The sequence below is a fragment of the Saccopteryx bilineata genome, chromosome 2 (assembly GCF_036850765.1).
Source record: "Saccopteryx bilineata isolate mSacBil1 chromosome 2, mSacBil1_pri_phased_curated, whole genome shotgun sequence".
In the NCBI taxonomy this organism is placed as follows: domain Eukaryota; kingdom Metazoa; phylum Chordata; class Mammalia; order Chiroptera; family Emballonuridae; genus Saccopteryx; species Saccopteryx bilineata.
The window spans coordinates 225,220,934-225,248,312 of NC_089491.1; the positions used below are offsets into that span (position 1 = coordinate 225,220,934).

Sequence of the window (27,379 nt, forward strand, 5' to 3'; positions counted from 1 at the left end):
TTAGTTTCCCTCTTTCCTGAATTTGAACATTAAGATTAAATGTCTTGGAAGTCATTGGCCAAAAAAAAAAAAAGTGAACATGATTCAAAACCTCACCTAATTTGTTAAAAATGAAAAGCAATTCTAATTGCACTTGGAAATACTATATGAGTATTCAGTAAACCAGTTGTGAAAACGAGGGATTGGGCAAGGAATGAGAACTGCTTTCCAATCTTTGTTTGATTGTCTGAGAAGTACCTCCGACCTAATAGGCTCATGACAGACAGATTCCTTGATCCTTACCCCAACCCCATCCCCAGTCCCTCCCCTCCCTTGTCTTCCATGTGGGCTTCCCTCCCTCTCTTCTTCCCTTCCTTCCTTCCTTCCTTCCATTTTTAAATTTAATTTTTATTTTTTATTTAATTTCTAAAAATTGTCTTAAAATTATTTTTTTAATTACAGCTGACCTACGATATTATATTAGTTTTAGGTATACAACATAGTAATTAGACATTGATGTAATTTATAAAGTGACCCCCCCCCCGTAAGTCTAATACCCATCTGACGCCATATATGTTTATTACAATATTATTGACTATTTTCCTATGCTGTACTTTACTACCAATTTGTCCTTCTTAATCCCTTACCCTTTTTTTACCCATCTCTGGACAGTTCTCAAAATGTTCTTTGTATCTATGAGTCTGTTTCTGTTCTGTTCCTTCGTTCATTCTGTTTCTCTTTTGTATTTTTTCTGAAGCTGGAAACGGGGAGAGACAGTCAGACAGACTCCCGCATGCGCCTGACCAGGATCCACCCGGCACGCCCACCAGGGGCGACGTTCTGCCGTGACCAGAGCTATTCTAGCGCCTGAGGCAGCGGCCACAGAGCCATCCCCAGCGCCCGGGCCATCTTTGCTCCAATGGAGCCTTGGCTGCGGGAGGGGAAGAGAGAGACAGAGAGGAAGGGGGGGTGGAGAAGCAAATGGGCGCTTCTCCCATGTGCCCTGGCCGGGAATCGAACCTGGGTCCCCCGCACGCCAGGCCGACGCTCTACCGCTGAGCCAACCAGCCAGGGCCTCGTTCATTCTGTTTCTTAGGTTCCACATATAAATGAAACTGTAAGGTTAGACTAGGGGCTGGAGGCCACCCCGGTGGCATCTTCCTTAGTTTCATCAGGGTCTCAGGTTGAACTGGGTACTAGAAGCCAGTCTTCAGGTCTCATCTTCACACTGCTTCTCCTGAGATGGGGGTTTACTTGGGATGGATCTATGGGGTGTGGGGTGAACTGAAGGCCCTCCAAGGCTCCCTTTGGGTTGCAGTTGCCAAAGGAAAGTTTAGAATGTTTCATTCTTGCCTCTGCTGTGACATGTATTTTAGTATCATTGACTGTGCTTAGCGACACAGCCAGACACTCAGAGTTACTCCATTATTCTTGTCAAGGAAAAAAATTTTAGGAGCTGAAGCCAGGGATATGGACTTTTGAAAGTCTTTACTTCTCTCTAGTTTTATTTGTGCCTTTAGAAAACAATTGAATTTACACTATTCAGGCCAGCCATGCTAACCCCCCTCCTCCACACCCACATATCCAGAGAAGTATGCATTTTTTCCATTGCACAGCTTCAGGACATCAGAGAGAAGAAGTCAGGCAGGCATGCCAGTTAAGTTCGGAGGTAGGTTCCATTGATTAACTGGCCCGTTGGTGGAGGAGGAAGGTGCAGATCCCTATGCACTGCAAACCTGGAGTCCCTGGCTCTCCACCAGGGACCTTTCCCCTGAAGCCCTGATGAGTCACCGCGTGCGCTCAAAGGAGTGTCACCTTTCCTCCCTTTCTGTACCAGCTCCGGATTCCTGGCTGATGGCCAGCGAAGTGTTTTAAGAAGGCAGGAAGCTGGAAGGAGAAAGACAGTCTTGAGAAACTGACAGAGTGGGAAAGAGGCCAGGGCATGAATGGCTTGGGTGTACGTGTAGCCCAAGTGTGTGGGTGATGCATGCACGCACACATTTCATGTGTGCTTGTACATTTTGTTAATTAGGCCAGTATCTCCATCATATGCCAGAAAGGCATACTTTTGTTTTTTTTATCAGTATGTGGACTTCACTTAGAATTAGCCAATTGATTGGGTGACTTGAATATGCATTGTTTTCCTGCTGTTTGGACACTGAGGTATAACTGCTGACTAATTCTTGGGAGCCCCAACATCAAGGTATAAATCACAAGGTTTCTACCCAAACTCAGAGCCAAGTCCTTTGAAACTGGAGGTTTGAGGAGAACACTTCTACAGTTATTGAACCTTCTCACTGTGTCTGTTGAGGGTCTTAGTTTCATGTTTCAAATTCCGACACATGTCATCCTGACCTCCTTTCTGCCCCCCCCCCCCCCGCCATTCCACAGATGCACCTGCCTGTGCCACACCTAGCTTATGAGGATAATTCATTTTATCGATTCTTTGAAAATGCATGTTTCTGGTTTCACACTTTGGTGCCCGACTGCTTTTGGGGGACTGTGCGGGACACAGAAGACAGGGCCAGCTAGGAGGAGAGAGGTTTGTTTGGGGCAGGAGTGCAGGAACTGCAGCTCATTCCCTCTGTGAACTCAGGGTTTGTTGTGGTTTGTCCCACATCTAGGGGAGACCATAGGCCCAATCCCATGAAATCAATTATCTGTGAAGTTGGTGGCCCAGATGCACAAGACTTGAAGCTGCGTAGACACTGTGCTTGTTTGGGTTGTCAGCACTGTTTCCTCAATTGCAATTGACCATCTATAGCAGAATTCCTCCAACTTGCCTTTTTGCAAATTGCTGACCTTTATTTTTGCTTTCAACACATACATCCTCCCGTTGGCCAGTGTCTCTTCCAGGGCATGCACCCTCGAGAGACCGTTAAAGCACTCCTGCTACTGTAAAATAAACTAGTTGATTTTCAAATTAATCTAAATCATATTCAGGGGTGTACCCTTCCTAACTAGTAGAGATAGAATCCTAACCAGAGGAGGTGTTTGCTGTCGTGGATGGGAAGGGTGAGACAATAGAGACCAAGAATGAGAGAACATAAGCCCTGGCCGGTTGGCTCAGCAGTAGAGCATCGGCCTAGCGTGCGGAGGACCCGGGTTCGATTCCCGGCCAGGGCACACAGGAGAAGCGCACATTTGCTTCTCCACCCCTCCACCGCACTTTCCTCTCTGTTTCTCTCTTCCCCTCCCGCAGCCAAGGCTCCATTGGAGCAAAGATGACCCGGGCGCTGGGGATGGCTCTGTGGCCGCTGCCTCAGGCGCTAGAGTAGCTCTGGGCGCAACATGGCGACGCCCAGGATGGGCAGAGCATCGCCCCCTGGTGGGCAGAGCGTCGCCCCCTGGTGGGCGTGCCGGGTGGATCCCGGTCGGGCGCATGCGGGAGTCTGTCTGACTGTCTCTCCCTGTTTCCAGCTTCAGAAAAATGGAAAAAAAAAAAAAAAAAAAGAGAATGAGAGAACATAGAAGAGTAGAAATGACAAGCCCATATTTTGTGCAGAATGAGAGACAAAGTCTGGACCAGCCTCAGAAACCAGGACCAGGTTGTGGGTCCAGTCTGAGCTTCCCCAGCTGGCCCACCCTCTGCCGGCCGTCCCAGCTCCCCAGCTCTCCGAGGCTGGTCCTCCTTCCCCAGCTGGCCCACCCTCTGCCAGCCGTCCCCAGCTCCCCAGCTCTCCGAGGCTGGTCCTCCTTCCCCAGCTGGCCCCCCCTCTGCCGGCCGTCCCCAGCTCCCCAGCTCTCCGAGGCTGGTCCTCCTTCCCCAGCTGGCCCACCCTCTGCCGGCCGTCCCCAGCTCCCCAGCTCTCCGAGGCTGGTCCTCCTTCCCCAGCTGGCCCACCCTCTGCCGGCCGTCCCCAGCTCCCCAGCTCTCCGAGGCTGGTCCTCCTTCCCCAGCTGGCCCCCCCTCTGCCGGCCGTCCCCAGCTCCCCAGCTCTCCGAGGCTGGTCCTCCTTCCCCAGCTGGCCCCCCCTCTGCCGGCCGTCCCCAGCTCCCCAGCTCTCCGAGGCTGGTCCTCCTTCCCCAGCTGGCCCCCCCTCTGCCGGCCGTCCCCCGCTCCCCAGCTCTCCGAGGCTGGTCCTCCTTCCCCAGCTGGCCCACCCTCTGCCGGCCGTCCCCAGCTCCCCAGCTCTCCGAGGCTGGTCCTCCTTCCCCAGCTGGCCCCCCCTCTGCCGGCCGTCCCCAGCTCCCCAGCTCTCCGAGGCTGGTCCTCCTTCCCCAGCTGGCCCCCCCTCTGCCGGCCGTCCCCAGCTCTCTGAGGCTGGTCCTCCTTCCCCAGCTGGCCCCCCCTCTGCCGGCCGTCCCCAGCTCTCTGAGGCTGGTCCTCCTTCCCCAGCTGGCCCACCCTCTGCCAGCCGTCCCAGCTCCCCAGCTCTCCGAGGCTGGTCCTCCTTCCCCAGCTGGCCCACCCTCTGCCGGCCGTCCCAGCTCCCCAGCTCTCCGAGGCTGGTCCTCCTTCCCCAGCTGGCCCACCCTCTGCCGGCCGTCCCCAGCTCCCCAGCTCTCCGAGGCTGGTCCTCCTTCCCCAGCTGGCCCCCCCTCTGCCGGCCGTCCCCAGCTCCCCAGCTCTCCGAGGCTGGTCCTCCTTCCCCCGCTGGCCCCCCCTCTGCCGGCCGTCCCCAGCTCCCCAGCTCTCCGAGGCTGGTCCTCCTTCCCCAGCTGGCCCCCCCTCTGCCGGCCGTCCCCAGCTCCCCAGCTCTCCGAGGCTGGTCCTCCTTCCCCAGCTGGCCCACCCTCTGCCGGCCGTCCCCAGCTCCCCAGCTCTCCGAGGCTGGTCCTCCTTCCCCAGCTGGCCCCCCCTCTGCCGGCCGTCCCCAGCTCCCCAGCTCTCCGAGGCTGGTCCTCCTTCCCCAGCTGGCCCCCCCTCTGCCGGCCGTCCCCAGCTCTCCGAGGCTGGTCCTCCTTCCCCAGCTGGCCCACCCTCTGCCGGCCGTCCCAGCTCCCCAGCTCTCCGAGGCTGGTCCTCCTTCCCCAGCTGGCCCCCCCTCTGCCGGCCGTCCCCAGCTCCCCAGCTCTCCGAGGCTGGTCCTCCTTCCCCAGCTGGCCCCCCCTCTGCCGGCCGTCCCCAGCTCCCCAGCTCTCCGAGGCTGGTCCTCCTTCCCCAGCTGGCCCACCCTCTGCCGGCCGTCCCCAGCTCTCCGAGGCTGGTCCTCCTTCCCCAGCTGGCCCACCCTCTGCCGGCCGTCCCAGCTCCCCAGCTCTCCGAGGCTGGTCCTCCTTTGGTGCTTTTCCTCTCAGGTCTCCATCTGAAAATGCTCATCACCCTGGCGACTTGGCCAGTCGACTTATTCTTCAAGGTCAATGTACACCAAGTCCTTTTTATTTCCCTCCATCCGTCTCTCCTTCCCTTCCTTTCCTCCTTCCCTTCCTTTCCTTCTTTCCTTCTTCCTTTCCTTTCCTTCTTCCCTCCCTCCCTCCTTCTTTATCTGAGCAGTTCACAAACTTAGCGCCACACTTAGCACCTACATATCAGGTCTACCGGAAAGTTCTGTTCGTTTCTATAACAACAAGTTTTGACACGTAAGCACATGTTTATTTGGCGCATGTGTGCCTCTCTATTTTTATCACTTAATGTATATATACTGACGTAGCAAATTAACTAAAACAAAGTTGATTCATGTTAGTCTTATGTGTGAAGCGATAGTGTACCCATGGCTACTGATAAAGTTCATTTACGCCACTAATTTTTACGAATTTCAACAAGGAAGAAATGCTACAGAAACATGGAGAAATTTATTGAAAGTGTTTGGTGAAGGTACAGTTTCTGATAGGACATGCAGAAGATGGTTCGAAAAATTCGAAACAGGTGATTTCGACCTTTCTGATAAGCCACATTCTGGGTGACCGTCTTTGATTGGTGATGATGTTGTTAAGACCATGTTGGAGCAAGATCCTTTTCTGACAACATCGGAGATCGCAGAAAGGCTTAATTCAGCTCAGCAAACCATTTCGGACCATATTTGGAAGATAGGATTGGTGTGGAAATATTCAAGATGGGTGCCACATGAATTAAGTCAGAAGAATTTGGATGATCGAGTCGTCATATGCACATCTCTGCTTGCTCGGAACAAAATCGAGCCTTTCTTGAACCGGATGATAACTGGGGATAAAAAGTGGATTGCCTACGAAAACATCGTAAGGAAAAGGGCATATTGTGAACCCGGAAAACCTAGCCCTTCCACCTCGAAACCAAATTTGACTCTGAATAAGAGAATGTTGTGTATATGGTGGGACATTTGAGGACCAATACATTATGAGCTTTTAAAACCGAATGAAAAGCTCAATTCGGAGAAGTATTGTAGCATCTGGATAATTTAAAGACAGCAGTCCAAGAAAAGAGGCTGGCGATGTTCAACAGGAAGAACATCATACTGCATCATGATAATGCCAGGCCACATGCTGCTTTGGGGACTCGTCAAAAAATTGCAGAACTAGGTTGGGAAATTCTGTCGCATCCACCATATTCCCCGGACTTAGCACCCTCCAACTATCATTTGTTTTTGTCCTTGAAAAATTTTTTGAAGGGCAAAAAATTCAAAAATGAAGAAGATATCAAACAAGCACTGGTTCAATTTTTAGCATCAAAAGATAAAACATTTTTCAAAATTGGGATATATAAATTGCCCTCACGCTGGCAAGAAATCATTAATAATAATGGCAATTATATTATTTAATAAGGTTTATTGACGGTAAGAAAAATTTGTATTTTGTTTTGTTCCACAAATGGACAGAACTTTCCAGTAGACCGTATACTAAGAATTCATGTAACAAACATTCATTGTGTGTGCACCGTGTGTGGTGACGTTCCCAGGCACTGGTAAAACATCGCTGAGAAAAATACTCCCTGCCATCCCAGGGCCGGCCTCCCCCTGGTCCTGACAGGTCTCCTCTATCCCCAATATCTTTCATCCTCCCATAAAATAACTACAGGCTGTTTAGAATAATAGACTCTGGGAATTACCTAGCTTTATGTCCCTGCTACTGGTGCCCCCCACCGTCACTTTGCCCATGGCACAGGCCCAGCTACTTGTTATTTGAGAATTGTTGTTTTTTTTTCTTTTCCATTTTTCTGAAGCTGGAAACAGGGAGAGACAGTCAGACAGACTCCCGCATGCGCCCGACCGGGATCCACCCGGCACGCCCACCAGGGGCGATGCTCTGCCCACCAGGGGGGCGTTGCTCTGCCCATCCTGGGCGTCGCCATCTTGCAACCAGAGCCACTCTAGCGCCTGAGGCAGAGGCCACAGAGCCATCCCCAGCGCCCGGGCCATCTTTGCTCCAATGGAGCCTTGGCTGCGGGAGGGGAAGAGAGAGACAGAGAGGAAAGCGCGGCGGAGGGGTGGAGAAGCAAATGGACGCTTCTCCTGTGTGCCCTGGCCGGGAATCGAACCCGGGTCCTCCGCACGCTAGGCCGACGCTCTACCGCTGAGCCAACCGGCCAGGGCCTATTTGAGAATTGTTTTAAAACGAGACACCTTCATGCAATCCCTAGCAGAGATATAAATAGGGAGGTTCTTTCAAGTCCAAGTATAAGAGACAAGTTTAAAAATTAAAACAACCTGGTCATTTAAAAATAAAAAGTGGTGTCTACCATTAATTGGAGAGAGCCACCTGCTAATCCAGAGATGCACCAAATGTACCAAGGTGGACATGCCGGGAGATGGGCAGGGGGTCTGTGTCAGGGCTCCCAGCTCTCGGCCCTGCGACCAGTTCCTCAAGCTTGGCAGGAGGTAGGTGGTCTGAACCTCCACTCATTTTCTGCTGGTCTGGTGTCACTCATATACCATTTCCTAGATTGCCACAGACAGTGCTTTCGAGAAGGCTCAGCTGGAAACAGGGGCTTGTTAGGTAGCTTGTAGTTAGGAGGGGATGGGCAGCCGGCATCTTGAGGAGATTCCACTCAGTGGTGGAGTCTGGGGGCCAGCACTCAGCAGTCAAGATTCATAGAAATGCTGGTGCCCTGACTCTGACTCCTTGTGGTTTCAGTATTTACTGTAAGTTCTGAAGTTACAGTAGTCACGAAGTGCTATCTTGGGAGAGTTGAGATTGGCTTTTTTTTTTTTTAATTAGAACTCTGTTACAATTTAAAGGGGTTGGCTAACAAACTTCCTTTTTTGTGACACTTAGCTACTAAAAATATGTTCCTTATAAAAAACCTCTTATCGCTGTAAGGTTATGGGTTACATCAGGGAAGATAGACCGACTGTCTTACCCACGTTATCCCCAGTGGTCCTTGAACTTCTGGTCTCAGGACCCTTGAACACTCCTGAGAAATTAATGAGAAAGCCAAAGAGCCATTGAGTAGATGGGTTATATACCATATTCCCCCATGTATAAGATGCACCTTTTATTAAAAAATTGGGATCTAAAAACTGGGTGCATCTTGTACAGTGGTTGTAGATTTTTTTACTTGCATTTCTTGCTTGTTCGTGCTTGTTTTTTGGCTCATTGTTGAAGACAGTGATTCGTCATCAGACAAATGAGGACAAGCTAATGGTTGGGAGTTTTGACAGTGATGAGGAGCTGTATGAATTTTATGATGAATAAAACTTGAGTTCAATAACTTTAGGTAATACATTTTTTTTTTCAAATTTTGGGTCCCAAAACTAAGGTGCATCTTATACATGGGAGCATCTTATACCTGGGGAAATACAGTAGATTGGCAGTCAGTGAATTGGAAATAAAAACTGAGATGTTATTGAAACATTTATTTATGAAGTCATTTAAGCATAACAGTAATAAACCCACTAAGTATTAATTTAAATAACATATATGTTATGAAAAACAACTACATTTGCCTAAGAGGTATTAAGTGGGAAGAGTCCCAGTCTACCACATGTTTGCTCACCTGTCTGCTCAGACCTGCTCATTGTCTGTTGTGCTAGCGAGTGTCCTGCAGCCTGTGGAAACCTCTTTGCACACCTGTGAGAGGATGAGCATGCAAAAGGCAAATACTAGTTTATCATGAAAACAGTGCTGAGAAGCAGACTCTCTAGAAAGGTCTAGGGACCCCTTGGGGTTCCTGGAATGCACTTTGAGAACTACTGAGCCATAGAGCTTAGGTACCTGGTGCTGTGCCAGGCACAGGGGTCTGGCCGTGGACGCAGTGAACATGTGCTCTGCTCTTCTGGAGCACACAGATTGTTGCAGACAGAATCTTGCCCCCCCCCCCACATTCATGCTGGAGTCCTAACCCCAGAACCTCAGGACGTGACCTTATTTGGAGATCAGGTTTTATAGAGGATTATGATGAGGCTGTTAGGATGACCCTGATCCAATATGACGGTGTCCTCACACAACGGAGAAGTTTGGACACAGACCTGCATAGAAGGACATGGTATGAAGACAGTGGGAGGGGATGGTCATCTACAAGCCGAGGAGAAGCCTGGAGCAGCTACTTCTCTCCCGACCTGTGGGAGCTGGCACCTTGGTTTTGGACTTCTGAACTCTGAAACTGTGAGAGAGAAAGAAAAAATTTCTATTGATCAGGTGCCCGTCTGGGGTATTTTGTTCTGAAGTCCTGAGAAACGACTGCACAGACCAGACTGAAAGGTAAAACTGTCTTCAGTGCAACCACAAGGCCAGTGCTGGTGACGCGAGGAGAAGTCAGTAGCAAAGGGGCCATCATCCTTTCATACTGGGGAGGTGCGTTCTGCCAGGTGGCGCTCTGAGAATTGAGATTCTCCACAGGGAAGCAGAGCAGCAAGCACAGGTAGATACAGAGATCAAACCCACGGATAAAAGAGGTGAGGACGGTGAAAAAGTAAAGAGAAGTATAGTCAGTAATAGTAATAGTGAGGACTTTGCACGGTGACAGGTGGTTACTAGAGTGAGTGTGGTGTTTCATCACAAGGTATATAAATAGCCAATCACACCCTTGCCAGATAGCTTGGTTGGTTGAGCATTGTCCTGAGGCACAGGGGTTGCCATTTTGACCCCCATCAGGGCAGGGCACAACAGCTCAGTGTTCCTGTCTCTCTTTCCCCCCACCCACTCTCTAGCTGAAATCAATATATGAAAAATTTTAAAAAGCCAATCACTATACTGTATACCTGAAAGTAATACGATATTGAATGCCAACTATACTTACATTAGAAACGTAAAGGCCTCCTCCCTAAAGCACATTTCTCACTCTGTTTAAATAGGAAGTGACTGGTCACTTGCCTCATTGTTCAAGCTGGGAAACCTTCACCCCAGTGTGGGGAGAGCAGAAAGGAAGTGAGGCCACCATCTACCATTTGTCCCCAAGCTCCTTAAAACGGGCAGGACTGCCACCCAGGGCTGCTGCACGGGCGGGCAGTGACGTGAGGGTCGGGGAGCACTCTGGCGCTGTTGCCCCTCTTGAGGTCGGTTTCCCCGAGGGCCGCGCTTTGTACAGATCAGTGGAAGAAACCTCAACGAGGTATTTCCTATATGTGCAAGCCTCTTTAAAAAACAGTCACGGCCATTCACAGCCTCTCTGAATGCAAGGCACATAGTCCGCCTTCCTGAAGTTTCTGTGTGTGATGAATGGCTGGGAGTGCCCTCTGCGCAGGGGGCAGGGGATGGCGCTGGCTTTCTGTGAGGTATGGTTTTGGTGTACACATGGCATGCATCACACATGCATGCTGATCCCTCTTAGTTTTGCAAATAATAAATTTTCAAAGAATCTTTTTTTTTTTTTTTTTTTTTCCACAGACCCTTCTGGGATGAAAAATCTTAGTACATCTTGGGAAATAAGACAGTTCTTGGGTTTTTAGCCACAATATCTAGCAAGGTTCCCATTTCACCTCCAGTACAACCCAGGCCCTTGCCTGGCTCTCACCTCCTCATCTGCTACATGCACTTTCTCTCCCTCCTTTCTAGTGGCCATATGTCCTGCCTGGCTGTCCCTGAACCCAGAGTTCCACCCTCAGACTTCAGGTCCACTTCTGGCCTTGTTCAGGCAGTTGCCATTGCAGGGCTACAGCAGTGGCTCCTTCCCTTCAAGTTTGTTCGGTCCTCGCCTCCTCCATGAGGGCCTCCCTGACCACTCCCTAGTGAAAGCATCCACTGCCCCTCTCCTCCTGGCCCTTCTCCTTCAGCTCTGCCTTTTCTTTCTTCTCAGAGCACTCACCACTTTCTAACCCCGCTCTCAGACTTAGTGTACATTCAGTCCACCCTGTGAGTCTGTTAACCCTGACTCTGGCTTAGGTGGAGCCTGGGACTCTGCACATCGGACAAGGTCCTGGGCACTGCTGGTGACACTGGCCCAAGTGTCAGACTCTGAAAAGCAAGGTTCTAATTCCATATTTATTTTGAATATAAACAATTTTCTGCTGCTTGCGCTGGAGTGGATAATGAAGGGAAAAGCTGGGAGTACAGATCTGATGGTGCCACAAAGAGCTTGCTGCTGATCTTGGCAGGGCGACATTGGACCACACGGCAAGGCATGGGTGTGGATGCTTTTTGTTCCCATTCATCACAGGCTGCCACCCCGCCTGCTGACATGCAGATGAATACACACGCTCTTTTGCTTGAAAGCAAAGTAGGAAGGTTAGGGACACTGGCCTGAGTGAAAACACAGGGCCCATCAGCGAGCGACGTGGGTGGCCAGATGTGTGGGGCTGCCTTGTGGCTCCAGGAAGACTGTGCCAGCACCAGTGCCAGTTGTAAATGCAGGGATAAAAATCTGGCCTCGGATATCGGGGGGCCTTGGGAACCTGTTGGGCCCTCATTGGCCAGGATTTGAAAGAGGCCTCCATCTGCTTGCTATTAGATCTGGAGCTCAGGGCCTCAGAGTCGACGGGCAGCTATGGCTTCCCGACCTCCATCTGCACAGTTCTCTACACCTGTGCTAATTGTTAAATTAACTTAAAGCGCACCCCTGCTTGCAGCAGTGGTCAGTGCCAGTCTGCTAGGCTGGACGACAGGAAGGCAAATCCTCTTTTGTTCCATTTGCCCTTTTAAGTAGATATAACTGCATGTGACATCCTCATGAAGCTCATCATGCAAGTTAGATGGGCAGACAGCTTTTGAAAAGCCTGCCCCTCTGAAAAGAGGCAGCTCTGCACAGGCCACAGGGACTGGTAGGCAGGTGTTCTCCCTTACCAGTCCAGTAAGTGTCTCTCTGCATCATGGGGCCTGTGTAGTATGGACCCAGCCTGTAGCCGTGGGAACTTCCTCTTTCTCACGGAAAAGCTGGGTAGACATAGACATCCCTGGCTCTGCCTCCTTTGGGGACTCGGTGTAATAAGTATAGATGTCCCGAATAAGGAGGCAATCCAAAAGCTGAGGTGTAGACCCTAGTGGAGGTGTAGGTATCCTTAGGATTCTCAGGCCACCAAGCCATTCTGCAAGTTGGATTGGTTTTGGTATGAACAGGTCTACACACTCTCAAAGTGACTTTGACTTCCTAAGCAGACCAGTTTATGCCAGGGGAGCACCATGGGGCATGGTCTACGTAGGTGTCATCTAAAATCGTTGGACAGATTTTCAATTAATAATTCAGATCAATGCTCCCAGAGTCATAAAAATAATCAAGTGTTGCCAGCAGCCAGCTCGTGGGTCATGAGCATGTTCCAATGACAGGGTGTGCCCGCAACCCTGTGATACACCATGGGGGAGACATGAGCTCAGCGCAGAGCATGAACAAAGGCCCTGGTACCCAGTGCTCGATCCATTTCCTGTGCCGCAACTAGGGCAGATTTATGGGCTGGAAAGTCTGCAGTGCATAGGCTTAGCCTCCCAGCCCCGGGGAGCAAGGCATCATCACTCATGGAGCGCAAACCAGAGCTTGGCAGGGACGGGACCCTCACAGTGGGTGAGCACTTGGCTCTCTCCACAGTGGGAGTTGTGGAGTCCAAGAAAAAGAAAACCTCCACGTTCCTGTCTGCTTTTTACAGTGCGTGTCCTCTGCTGACAAATACTGGGGAACAGAGATGGAGAGGGAAAGAAGAGGGTCCCTGGAGCATCTCAAGGATAGCGGGGTCTCCACACCCTCGCTCCTGTTTCTGGCCCAAGAACCCTGGCTTCTGCAAGACTTTCATTTGGTAGAACCATATTTTATTATTACTGTGGCTTTTGTGGACAGGACAGCCCCAGAGTCCCCATACAGAAAGTCAGTTCTGGACACACTTGAAGACGTGAAGTGAGGTCTTGGGGACCGCACCACCTTCTCATCACTAGCAGGAAGGAGAGATCCATAGGACATGGGACATTAAAGCCAGGGGCATCATGGAAGAGCCTACAGTTAACTTTTGGCCCCTCCACAGGGGGATAGCTTTACACCTTACCCACAGTCCTACTCCAAGAGGGGGAGGGAGAGCTTGCAGTTTGGCTGTGGCAGGCAGGGTCTGTCGCTGTTTCAGAAAATTGTATTTCATTTTGGTGCAGGAAGGGACCATAGAAAGCACCAGCAGGCCAGCCCCTCATTCCACAGGCAGGATCGAGGCCTCAGGGTGTGAATGATACGGAGTGGCTGGGTTGAGCCAACAGCTGGATCGCAAACCAGGGACCCCGTGTTTCCGCCGCTCCTTCAGAATTCACATGTGCCCATCCCGACTCCTGCGTATTTAATCAGTATAACATGCCTGTTTTGAGGAAACAGCATCAAATTATTTTATTTTTTTTTAAATTAATGTTGTTATAGTGCTGCCCTCTTATGGGAAATTTTGGATGGAAAGTTGGAGGGCAGGACACAGAGACCTGATGAACGTGAGCTGGACCAGCCTCAGGACGGCGGGCGGAGGCCAGGACATCTGCTTGCGCTCACCAGGGTTTCCCATTGTGCCAGAATTTTCTCATGAATAAAATTCTTGGAATTTTATTGAAAACAATGGCTCCATGTGTGAGAGATTCACGGGTGAGACACATTCCAGATGTGTAGCACCCTGGGCTTTTAGCAGATGGATGTGTGTTTGGAGAAGGCCAAGCAGAGAGCTGCCTGTTTTCCACGGAGCTCCTTCTGACGATGAGAGGCATATCCCCCCACCCCTGGCATTCACGGAAGGCCTGTTCAATAAAGAGAGAACGCCAATGATTTTGTCACCCTGTGGGCTCGGGGAGCACTGGTTGGGGGGTCCTCCTCTGTGCCACTTGAAATCTAAGTCACTTGCACCCCAGCCTGGGTGAGTAAGCTCCAAAAGTTGGAAAGGTAGAGGGGTCCCACGAGCTTCTGTAGAGACACTTCCTTGTACAAGTTTATTAAAAACCCCATAGGTGTTAGGGAAATTTTAAAATAAAAAGCATCATGCGTCCCATATCTTGGGAAATGCTTTTTTGGGGGAGGGGAAGTTTGAGGAACATCATTTTATGACATGTGCTATACTAGGATAGAAATGGGGATTATACTATGAGAATGTCCTGTCTCCCTCCCTCCTTCCCCTGCCTCCAGTCCCTCCATCCATTCATTTGTTACCAACTTTTTATAATGTGAGCCTAATTAAAATACAAGTTCATGGTTTATAAAAGCCTTTTACGTACACTAGCTCATCTGGTCTATGTAACAACCCTGGTTGGGGCTGAGAAGCCATAATCAACACCACCTTTGTCATTGAAGAAATTGAGACTCAAACAAGAATAAGGCAGTTCTACTTAAACCTGAATATGCAAGTGTGCATGATCCCTCTCTTCACTGGGGATGCTGTTACAGGGTGGGTTTGGGGGTGACAGAAGGTCCCAGGGGGTACAGAGAGCAAGGGTGAATCGGGTTTCACAATCGTGATTCCTGATTGCAGATCCAGGGCCACTGTTCAGTCCTGCTGTCACCTGCGTTTGGGCGCATCTCCATGCTTATCCTAAATTTGGTCCTAGAAAGGGAAATGAAAGTCATCTTTTGCCTATCAAATGAATTATTTAGAACTAGACATAAATAAAATGAAGGTCTTTGATGAATATTCTCTGAGTGTTATGTGATAAATATGATCAGAAAAACAAAACTAGGTATTGGCTGTAGCCCCACACGAACCCAGGAGGGCACAGAAGGACCGAAAGGGGCAGTGCCTGCACCTCTGCACTCACTCAATTAAAACATACAAACAGGATGTTTCCACACGTGTTTTTACACTTTCTGTTCATCACTAAGGAAGCAGAGAAGCCTATGGGAGAAAAAAAAGTGTGTTCCTTTGCAGGAGAACAAAGAAGCTATTAACATCACTCACACAATGTTTCTTTTGTTGTTTTTAAACCACTTTACTCAGGCTTGATTGACATACAAGAAGCTGCACATGTTCATGTATACAACTTGAGTTTGGAGATAAGTATGCACCCATGCAGCTGTAACCACAATCAGTGCCATAAACACATCCATCACCTCTGAAAGTTTGCTTCCTCTCTCTGTATTTGTTTTATTTTATTTTTTTTGTGATAAGAACACTTAGCCTAAGATGTAACCTCTTAGAAAATTCTGAGGTATACAATACAGTATTGTTAACTGTAGCACTATGCTGAGCTGTAGGTCTCCAGGACTTACTCCTCTTGCATATATGAAGCCTTGGACCCTTGGCTGCAAAGCTACGTAGTCTTAGCTCATTCTCCTTTCAAGTGTTTCAGAGCATCCTGCATAGCACTGAGAAAGTAAACAAGAGTTCCTTTAAAATTAGGTTTGTTGGGCTTCTAATTCCTTAAGGCTCACTTACATCTAGTACGCCTTATTTTCTCCTGTACGTTTTCTAGCCATGTAGAGGCTAAAGTTCAAGCCTACAGAGATTCCAGGTACAGCCTGCAACAACGTGCTGCATTAGGATATGACTGCAGACACAATGCCAATGGCAGTTAGCTTCCAAGTTCCTGCTCACTGGTTGCACAACCCATTCATCTCACAAGCATGTGGTTCTGTGGTTAATATGAGTATCAACAAACATGTGAGGTTAAGAAGCTATTTTGATGCTAGGGACACACACCTAAAGGGCCCTTCCCTGGAAACGCTTACATTTGAATAAAAGCGGGAGTTAGAGAAGAAGTCTGTGAGCAGAGAGAACTCCAGGGGTGGCCACGCATGCCCAGAGCCCAGGAGAGATCAGTGAGTTCAGAGCAGGGAAACTTGACCCAAGGTCCTGAGGGGTCCCGTCTCCAGCTCATTCTCTTCTAAAGGGATATGCTGAGGGACAGGAATGCACCTTCTAGGATGAGAAAGGAAGGAACAAGAAAAGACGAAAATGGATGAATTCAGGTTCTTTCCATCATTTAGGCAACATCTGCCCTAGGGGTATGCTAAAAGGCAAGGACATGGAGAGGCCCTCTAATGTGCCGGAGTAATAAAGATCATGAGAATGGATAGACAGATGGTATGTATGTGTATATGCACACATGTATACATGCATGCACACATGTATATGTGTATGTATATGTGCATACATGTATATGTATCCATATATGCATGTGTGTGTATGTATATTGTGTCTATGTGTATGTGTGTATGTACCTCATACCAGCCCTGAAACTCATTCTCCTAGTGCCGGTCTGGTATTGCAAGTTGTGAACTTGTTTGGTTCTGAAATGTACCACATTGGAGCAATAGGCTCTTTAGATGAATTTCATTTGCCTATGTACATTTTTCCTTTGAGGTTAATCCAATATTTTTTAAAATATATTTTTGAAGGACTAAAATAGCAATGTGTTAAATGAAAAAAATGTGAGTGCAGAGCTAGGTGCTGCATTTCGTATATGGTTTTAATGTCTCCCCTAATAAAGAAAAGAAAATAATGTCAAGAAGGGGCAGAGTGATTCTGACCCACCCAACAAGGCATCTGTAACATGGAGGGTTTGGCCTTTTGGTGTTATGATGAAAAGATACACCAGCCAGATAAAGTTTCTCGATGCACGATATGTGGGCTATACCTAGATGTTTAGAATAAAAGCTCTTAAGGGGTTGATTGACATGTTGTTGTGGGTGAATAATGACAGAGAGGAGGTCTTCTCTAGGTGTGTTGTCTATTGTGTTTGTGTTGCCTTTTTTCCCTCCAAATGTGAAGAGGAGTAGAATTTTCAGAAGCATCTCTAGCATGAGTTCTTACTTGAAGAGAAGCTATAAACACTTGGGCTGGGGACTGCCATTTAATAAATGGTTCTCCAGTCTCATTCAGTCTACGGACATCCATGTAAGCCCTTCAAGGGGCCCCACTTGCAGCATATTTATAAATGATGCTCCTACCTGCCTTATTTTTCCTGTGTAGTATTTGCTAAGGGAAGTTAGGCGTCCACCCACAATGAATGCACCACAATACAGGGCTCTCAGTTTGAATCTGAAAAAATCTGATTAACCAAAGAAAAGAATGGGTCTGTTGATTTTTAACCATTCGTTGGGAAATAATGAATGTATCTGGGACCTGTTGCTGCAATGCTTTGGGGCTCATAGGAGAGCACATTGAACTTAGAAGGCCACTTACTGGTTTCCAGAGGACTTTCTGCTTACTTTCCTGATCCTTTAATTCCATCCCGAATCCTGGGAGTCTGGGTGTTTACCCTCTTACCTTCTCCCACCTCTTCCCTCTACCAACCTCTCTGCCTCTCTAGGTGAGTCCATCTCTTCCCTGTGACATCAGCTCTGCTCTTCCCACAGCCATGACAAGATGGGGAGACACACCCTGCCTGTGACCTCCATTAGCCCAGCCTCTTCTTCCTTCTCGTAGCACCCATAGTTATGCATGAGCAGCCTCGGGGAGTGACTCCACTTAGAGACACGGACCCTGCTTCCTCTGTGGGCAGGAACAGCAACTGACCTTACAGGACCATTGTCAGGACTGAGTGACCATGGCTCATAAAACGGGAGCTGCCATTGGTTATAAAACAAACCATTGTTTTATCTGCCACGGAGAAAGAAGGGAAGCCATTAAACTGTGACACGGTCATTGATTTTTGTAAGATGCAGCCAAGTTTCAGATCTGGTAAAATGTGGGAAATGGAGCTATCCTAAGATCTGTGGAATAGTTGTGACAAAGATGTTACATGCAAAGCGCTTACCAAGGTAACCTGGTTTCGTGTGTGATGCAGCAGCTGTTTGAGGCCAGAGGAAGTGGCTACAAGATCTCTTATGTACTGTAGGGCAGGGAGCTCGGTGACGTAGTAAACTCTTCTTGGTTATGTGGGAAAGGGATTCTGGGGAGCATTCTGCACTGGGTCGGAATGAGACGAGACTTCTGCCAAGGGGAGGCGGTTGCTGTTGAAGATGGCATTGGGTTCCCGAAGCGGACATTGCGTGTGACAGCAAGGGCTCCAATTAGAATTTTTTTCGGAGGCACAACCATAATCTCCACATGTTTGTCAAACTCAGTTTTCCCCTGTGTCTTTCATGACCGTTTGAGGCACACGGGCCTGAGGAAACCTGAGAGCGACTTGGATGGAAATCCAGCATGCCCTGGACACCTAGTTCTGGCCATCCTAGGAATTCCTGAAAACCATGTCAGGACGGCTTCCCTCCGTGTGCTTCACACTCTCCAGCTGTGAGAGAGAGCTCATCATTCCTTAAGATGTTCTCACTTTCAGCACTTGACCACACCCAGCTTGTCATGAAAATTTAAGTGTGCTGGATTCTCTAGTATTTCACATTCTAGTATTTGTGTGAATTGTTGGGCACATGTTCGAAGCAGATCTGAGCTCAGACCCTTACTTTCTAATTCTTTTACTTGAACTAAAGGAGACTCTCAGAATATCTATCTGTCATGGAAAGGCAGGGGGGTCCTTTGCCGGAAATGGATGTTTGTGTACAAAGTACATTCGACCTGTTACTTTTTTTTTATTTAAATTTTATTTATTTATTTACCCATTTTTAGAGAGGAGAGGGAGAGACAGAGAGAGAGAGAGAGAGAGAGAGGAGAGACAGAGAGAGAGAAGGGGGGAGGAGCTGGAAGCATCAACTCCCATATGTGCCTTGACCAGGCAAGCCCAGGGTTTCGAACCAGCGACCTCAGCATTTCCAGGTCGACGCTTTATCCCACTGTGCCACCACAGGTCAGGCCTACTTTTTTTTTTTAATTTAACTATTTTGTATCCTTTGTTGCAGATAAATCTAGTTACTTAAAAATAAAGCATATTTCAGTTTTACAGTGTGAAATAGAATTGAGAACTCTTCATCCACTATTATCCCATGACTGAAGCCCGGAGTAGTTACACGAGTTATTGGTGTGTTCAGTATTCAAATGAAACCGTAAACACCGTAACACCAACACAGCGGGCCCTTTTGTTTAGTGGCAATTTGCTTAGAATTTATGTGTTCCTCCTTATAAGTTCATAAAAAATGGCGTTGGTCGTCTGCCACTTGCCACATCAGAATATCCCAGCTTTTCCCGAAGCTACAGAAAAAAACACCCCCACATAACTCACACACACCAATCTAAAGTTCAGGTCTTTTTATAGTAACATAGAGGCAGGCATATTAAATTATTATGCCACGTTTCTGCCAGGTTTTGACTTTTTTTTTTTTAATTCTCTGTTATAAAGTAACCAGAGCAGTTCCCAAGTCCCGCAGCGGCCGAAGGTTCTGGGAGAATATCCTATACATGTTAACTAAGGCGACCCCCTTTGGCAGGTAGGCAGGTAGGTAGGTAAGGTGGCCCTGGAGAGGAGGGAAGCCAGGCGGCAGGCAGGGGGACAAGGATAGCTTCAGTTCAAGGCCAGGAGAAGTCACTTGGCAGAGCTGGAGTTGAGAGAGACTCGGTGTGTTTCTGGTTACGAGCGGAGCCTGTGTTCAGCGCTCTGTTCAGTTCTGGGTTTAGAGCCTTCCACCAGCTTTGAAGTCCGCAGGCTGCTGGGCTAGAGATGCATCTGAATCGCTTTTTGTCATTTATACTGGAAGTAAAGGGGTGGTGGAGCTTGCATACAATGTAGCGAACTCAAGTGGGTGAACAGAGAGATGCTTGTGGGCCTGTAGCATGTGTTGTCTGCAGTGGTCATCTTTGTTGAAGGGGGGTCCCTGGAAACCACCCTGCTGCTCCTTTGCAGCTCTGGTTGTTAAATCGTGCTACATCGAAGCGATTTTGTTTGTTTTCTTTTCCTGGGTTTGGCAGTCTTGGTTTAGTTAGAATCACTTTGGGGCTGCTCTGAGATTGCTCTTTACAGGCTGTGGACTGGGAGGTTGCACTCCTCCTATTGAAATGTTGATCCTGAAGCCTCATTCTTTTGAATCCCATCACCGTTCTCATTTTTATTCGATGTTCGCTTTGAGAACTGGAAGGACGAAGAAAAAGATGTGTGTCTCTCCCTTATCTCTCGCTTTTGTAAACTTTTTCTAAATCGATCTCAATTAGCTTTGATTCCTTTCTTTAGAAAACCATGTGCTGCAATAATGCTTTGCCAGATGTGGCGAGAGAGTGGGCTTCTCCCCCCTCTGAGCACACACTGCAGCTCAGTTCTAACGTTTCAGTCCCTTTTCAAAATCACATGCTACATTTACTTGGTCATTAGATGTGTTTGCGAGAACTGTCCTAATTTCTCTTAGGGGCATATGAATAGTGTAACAGTGTTACTATTTTGTTGTTGTTGTAAGAGCCATTTTCTTTTTTCTTTGTAATGTTAAAATGAGCCTGTTTCTTATATATAACCTGCTTCTGCTCACTTCTGATCTAAATCACACATTTGTTCATGTTTCCCTTTGTCGGTGAGCCAACGCTAACATCACCTGGTATGTTACCCCCTCCGAGCCCTGCCGGAGTCCGCAGGGCAGGGCGGGTGAGCAGGGCTCCATCAGCCTCATTCCTTTTCCAAATGTGTAAAACCATTCTCTTGGTGTTGCTACAGGAGGGGAGACTGTTGCAAAAATTACTTAAGAAGCTATTGTTTTTGTCTTGATTAATTAGCACAACAACCCGAGTCTGTGGTGCCAATTTTACTCTGAAGCCCACCTCTGTGAGTTTAGATTCCTTAAACTCATTCACTCCATTTGCAACCAGAAGAGAGAGCCCGCTGTTTAGGACCCCGACATTGCCCTGCCGTCTGGCTTCTGCACCAGAGCTGTGCTGGTGTCTCATCCTGCTGCTTTCTGTCTCTTGATGTCTTTGATGCTGCTGTCTGTTCAATATGCCTTCCTTTCTTTCTTTTTTTTCTTGTTCCTGATTCTGGCTCTCTGGCTGGCACAGCCCGCCTTTTTGCATGTTTTGTATTACTATGCAAATCCTAGGTTTACTCTTTCCCACAGGATCACAAGGCTATAATTATAGGGATTTTAAAGAAGTTGGGAGGCGGTGTGTGTTACATATGCACAGGTGTCTGGCCGTCATTCTGAGAGCCAAAGTATTGAGCTTATTCTTTGTCAACCTTCCTACTCACTGATTCACAGCACGACGTTCATGTATGTGGGAAGCTAGGAAGTCAGTCTTTGGGGGGGCATAGAGTGGCAGAGCACACTCTGGGTTGGTTAGTGAAATTGCATGTGTTCCGTAAAGATTGTGATACCTCCGGGTAGGGGGGGAGCTCTGTAACTTAGAAAGGCTGCTTCATAAGGCTCTGTTACTGATGGGGAACATATCCTTATTTACTTAAGTATCAACTCAAAGAATAAGGAGGGAGTGCAAATGTCAACACATAGCCCAAACCGGGGAATGTAAGGAGGGCATCGTGGGCCGTGGATCAGTGGGAACAGATGGTCAAACACAAGTCAGTTCCATCACTGCTACGCCTTGTTGACCTCAGGCAGTTCACATCAAGGTCTGGATCTTTCTGGACCTCTTATTTTCACATTTTGGGGATGAGAAGTTGGGATTAGATAGTGTCCTCAGTACCCCCTCTCTGCAAAGTTTTCATTTAAAAAAAATTGAGACCCAGCCAGCATTTGCATCTCACTAGTTGAGTGCAATACTGAATTTGCCAATGGGCTAAAATAAAAATGAACTATAATGGGGACTTGGTGTGTGTGTGTGTGTGTGTGTGTGTGTGTGTGAGAGAGAGAGAGAGAGAGAGAGAGAGAGAGAGAAACTTAACATTAGATTGTCTCATAATTATTCTGTGTAGTTATTTATTACTCACACAGTTGAAATTTCCAAATCAACTTTGCCTTTGCTGAGCTGGCGGTGGAACATCAGTATAGCCATAGATAGGCTAGCCACTCGTTTGAGTTCAAACCACGGAAGAGCAATCCGCTAATAACACATTTCTGTTTCTTCTCACCGAATCATGCAAAAGAGCGAAGATGTCAATAGAAAGGAAGGGATTAAAAAAAAAAGAGCTAGTCAGTGATACAGATATTCTAAACATCCTGGTATTTGAAGGCATCTGGATAATTCACAGCTTTTTTTTTTTTTTTTTGGTTGTTGTGCATTTATCATCCAGATGTTTGCCATCATGGAAGCACCACTTGCAAGCCTATTGCAGCTAATAACTCCGAAGTGGAAAAATTCATATCTTTGTGTGTTTGTCCTTTTGGTGCCCCATTTTCCCCTCACTCTCCTTCTAAGCACCTCTTCCTTAGATTCTCCTGGGAATGTGGCCGTTCCGCCAGATGCTTAGGTGTGAGCCGTCACTCCCTCTTTTTTTAATCTTCATGGCCATCCTGTACCCTGTCCGCTCGAATTATAGATTGCATTTGTCAAATAATGACACATGCAATTGGATGTCTTCTTAGACCTTTGAAATTCAACTTCCTCGAGTTGAGATTAAAGTGGGTATTCTCTGAGCTGCTGCAGTCAATCCCAGGCTGTTTGGAGACCCAAGTAAAAGTTTTCCTGGGCCGGCCGGTTTCAACTCCTAAGGTCTGGAAGGAAGAAAACCAGCTACCTTTTTCTTCTGAAAGGTAGACCGTAAAGCCACCTAAAATGTCCCAGTGAGAAATGACTCTGATGTCGGCAACTTGTTTTGAATCATGCCTGTCCTTCTGAGTGTCTGTGACTCCTCTCTGACCCTGTGTTTCTTTGGGCATTCAGGAAGCTTTATCGGTTGTGAGCGAGGACCAGTCATTGTTTGAGTGTGCCTACGGGACGCCACACCTGGTGAAGACGGACATGACCGCGTCCTCCTCCGGTGACTATGGACAGACATCCAAGATGAGCCCACGTGTCCCTCAGCAGGACTGGCTGTCTCAACCCCCAGCCAGGGTCACCATCAAGATGGAATGTAACCCTAACCAGGTGAACGGCTCAAGGTAAGGAGACCGCTGACTCTTGTTCTCCTGGGGTTCCCACCCCTTGTAAAGGCCAAGTGGACGTCAGTCATGCTTCTCAAAGATTCTTGCAGGAAGTAAAGCCATTGGATGGTGACATGGGTCAGTGCTGAGAAAATGTGTTCTCTTATAATTTTGCATTGAGGTTGTAAAACCGGTAGTATATTAACCAAGAACTTGCTTTGAAGATGTGGTGTTCAATTCAGTTTTCCAGGCGTGAGAGTTCTGTGAGAAGGGGGGTAAGGGGGCGCATGCACACATGTGGCAGAATTCATCTCTGAGGTTTTTATTGTCTGGAAAATAATGCTGTCTTATGTTTTTATAGAGGGAGAGTGTCAGCTAGTGGCCAGGCAGTGTAGCGTATGTCCAAGCCATGTGCCTTTGTTAATGGATCTTCTTCGTCATATGTCCTTCACCCCCACCCACCAACCCACCCCTCTTCGCTCCTCTGTCCCCTCCTCTTGTCGCTGCTGCTTCTCATCTTTACTTACACTTAAAACTGTGCTCTCCTATCGCCCATGATCATTAACTTTCCTCTGCTGTCAGATAGAATGTATTATCAAATGCAGAATGATCCTTGGCTCTCAAAAGCATTTCATCGGATGTAGTTTTGAAAAGTAAAGTTGGTTTCAATTATGATATCATATCCCATATATATTCAGGAAGAAGAATATAAAAATCTCAGGACAAAGAAAGGGTAGCTTTTTAAGATGTTGCATGATCCGGCATAGAGCTGCAAGAACAGCTCACACTTTCTAGTGCTTCCTGATGTACGAAGCCCTTTTACACCCAATGTCTTGTTCATCCTCCAAGCAGCTCTGTAAGGGGTGTATGTCCCCATTGGATTGATGAAGAACCCAAGGCTCAGGCTTTTTCTGGCTAACTCAAGATCACCACTTTGCGGTACTCAGAATTTGGATTCAAACCAAGGGTATTTAACTCTACCCCCGGGGCTTTTTCCACTTTGTTGCAGCTATGATAGGCCCTTTTTGCTACACACATATTTTAATGCTAAATCTGTTTTTATAAGTGGTAGAAACCATTGTGTTAGCTTCTGGTGTGGTGTTGATGAAGGTGCCTAAGTCACAGTACTTAAGAGAGAATGTCGACAATGATGCTGGACGTGGCAAAAAGGGAGAGGGGAGAAGCCCCAATTCTCTGAGAAGTCAGTTCATTCCTGTAGCTGGTTTCTTCTTGAATTTGGGCATGATCCCCTGATGTTAAACATTCCTGTAACATGGGTACTTTATGTGGAATTCAAGCCAAGACCATTCCATCTGGGACCTCATCAAAAGATCAATTCCCAAACTTCTGAAAGTTCCCTGGTAGAAAATGCCATCCTAGGTTCCAGGATACCAGAGTCCCAGGTAATTGTTATTTTATGTGTAAATATCTTCCAGGTCAGTTCTATCCACCTGTTGGAGTGTTCCCACCAATCATTAACTATATGCACAGGGTGGGGTAAAAATAGGCTAACAATTGTGTGTATGCAAAACAGAGTTGATCCTTGTATTGTTACTGATTAGCTGTTGTGTGATGTTTCCACATGAACAACTGTAGACCTGCCATTGCCCTGCCCTGTATTTCTGAGGTTCAGAAGAACGGAGTGTAACCATGTTGTGAAGTGTGCAGCAGTTGATGGAGAAGAGTAGTCATGCAGATAAGCCTGGGGTCATCAAACGGGTTCTGTTTGTGGTGATGTTGAGTGATTCCACGCTCACCGGGAGAGTCATGGTGGGGACACTAAGAGGCATGTCTGAAACTTTCTTCTTTGAATGCTCATTTCTACCTACAGGAACTACAGTGGTGTGTGTGTGTGTGTGTGTGTGTGTGTGTGTGTGTGTGTGAGAGAGAGAGAGAGAGAGAGAGAGAGAGAGAGAGAGAGAGAGAGGCCACAACTGGGCACAGGGCACTGGGATGCTGTCCAGCGGCCAACAGCTGTGTGCATGCCCTGGCCTTGTTTCCGAGGCTGGCCTAGGGCCAGCTCGAGGAACACTGGACTAGAGTAGAGCTAGCAAGCCTCGGAGAGAAGACTCAGGGAGGAGGAGAGAACAGTGTCACAGAAACAAAACTTGCTCTCGTTCTCCCTGTGCCATTCTAGAATTAAAAGAGGGAGGGAGAGGAGAAGGGGCAGGAGCCCGCCATCTCACGGGAGAGTGCACACTCCGCTTCCTTTGATGTGGGCCTGTGCCTGCCTGCAGTAGCCAGTGCCCGCTGCCCACCCGCCCTGAGGGGCTGGCTGCCTCCCCAGCCTGAGGGGTCACCATAGGGATTTAGGACAGGGGTTCGGTGCCACCCTGAGCCAGGCCAAGGGGCTTTGGTCCCCAGGAAAGGCACAGACCCCCGGGCAGCATCTTCCACGTCCCTCAGCCCAGACCCTGGGAGGGTCTTTGGTGGTCCTCTCTCAAGTGGGTGCAAAGATGGGTGGGCTCAGTGGAGGGTCTCTTTCCTGGGAAATGAAGTCGTTTTTGGAGCAACTGCACAGTGTCCATGCAAGGGAACCATGGAAACTTTAATACCCTGCTCTCTCGGGCCCCATAGAATTCTGAGAGTCCCCAGAATGCCCCATCACCAATGTTTTAACAGCACTTCCAGCATGAGTTCAGGTGGTGGACACCGAGGGAAGTGGTCAGGTCATTCTCCTCATCTGTCTGTCGGGTTGGCAGGGCCTATCTGTGAGGAGGACACTGTTGACACCATCTGCCTTTGATCAAGGTCTGTCCCCTGACGGAGTGTGGCGGGCCTGCTGGTGGAGAAGGAGGGAGGGAAGGAGGAAGGGAGGGCATGTATTTGCTTCAGGAACTTCGCACGCTTTGTGGCACTGAGCTATGTGACACTGATGCCAGCTGGTCACCAAGTGTCATCATTCCCCTCCCCGAGAACGTTCTGGGGAGACCCGGCCTGGCCTGTAGCACTTCTCTTTGTAGGAAAGACAAGTGCAGCACCCGGCCTGTCCTGTGCAGGGTGCATGCAGCACATTGGGTGTTGAGCACGGGGCCGCTGACTCCACCAGCCGAGTTTCTCCAGGGAAGCTTACCGATGGCATTCATGTCTGAGGGATGTCATGGAGGTTGTCAGATCTGAGGTCTTGAGGGCACACCGGCAGGCTGGAGACTTGGGCAGGAGTCCACACTACAACCTCGGGGCCCTAGCAACAGCCCTGTAGCTTCTTCTGATCATCCTTGTTCTGAGTTTATGTGTGGTGGACTTTCATACAGCACACTCACCTCTTGAAGTCAGGTTCAAGGAAAATTTACACACATTCAAAAACTGAACTTTGGTTGGAATGTGGGGGCTGTTTCCATCGCGGCCCCTCTTTGCTCTTTTGCAAACACCTTGGGAGAAGAGCTCTGTTTACGCGTAGATGTTGCCAGTGCGTGACCTGGCTCCTTCCACGTAGACCACTATCCTTGGGAGTGGTCCTCTCCGTGTGTCCTTACCCGTCCATGGTCCTTGGGGTAAAAGGTCAAGTGCTTTGGGAGGAGGGAAGAGTTTAGTTCCCAACCCAGTGGCACAATTCTACAAAACCTCAGCCTGAAGGTGCTCACAGGCTCCTGAAGTGAGAGATGGCTGGTGAAGTGAGCTCTCCTGCCGTTTCAATAGAAGCCTATAAAAAGTAAAAGAGGGGGTCTGGAAAGAAAGGGGCCTCCGCCTTGTGAGCCAATGGGGAGTTGTCACGGTTCAGCTTAGCTGCAGCTGCAGCAGAGAGCACAGTTCTCACCCACGCTAATTTAACTGCACACTGTGTGGACACAGGACATCATTTCTCAGCTTCCCTGGCCGATGGCCACCTTGCCTGTCTTTCCCCTTTCTTCGCTCCAGCCTTGCGTGATGGAGCAGCATCAGGACCTCGTGGTTTCTTTTCGCGGGCACCCAGGGGTTCAGAACCTGTCTGGCCTCCAGGAACACCCCTACAGATGGCCTTAATTCCCTTTGAGGGAATTAATTCCTAAGGCTCAAGCTACTGTAGACTGGTGGGATAGGCCCAGAAGTAGACAGACAGGCAGACACACACACACACGCACACACACACACACACACACACACACGTACGTACACAGTCCACAACAAAGTCACTTTCCATTAGGAGGTAAGTACTACCATGTGCAAAGCAGGGGGCTTTCCCTCAGTCTGGGCATCTCTGTCTTGGATAGTCAGCCTAAATTCAGGCAGGTGGCATCGGTCATCACCTTCTCTCTTTCCCAGGCAATGAACAATCATTATAGTCCACCTAGGTTGAAGGCAGTTCCATGTCACCCTGCTAGAGTCTCATTACAGCTTGGACTTACTGTACCCTGCTGTGAGTCCTACCCCTCACCCAGTCCCCCGATCACCTGCAATCCTGAACATATT

The 27,379-nt window shown here is 48.4% G+C and overlaps 1 protein-coding gene across 4 annotated transcripts in view; it reads left to right on the top strand.

Moving 5' to 3' along the window:
* ERG (ETS transcription factor ERG) overlaps positions 1–27,379 on the top strand; it is a 261,158-nt gene that overhangs the window by 175,733 nt on the left and 58,046 nt on the right. For all 4 annotated transcript variants that reach the window (XM_066259366.1, XM_066259367.1, XM_066259365.1 and 1 more), the window contains one exon: positions 22,791–23,008. In XM_066259366.1, coding sequence (XP_066115463.1) covers positions 22,791–23,008 — 218 coding nt within the window. The remainder of the gene's footprint in view (positions 1–22,790; positions 23,009–27,379) is intronic.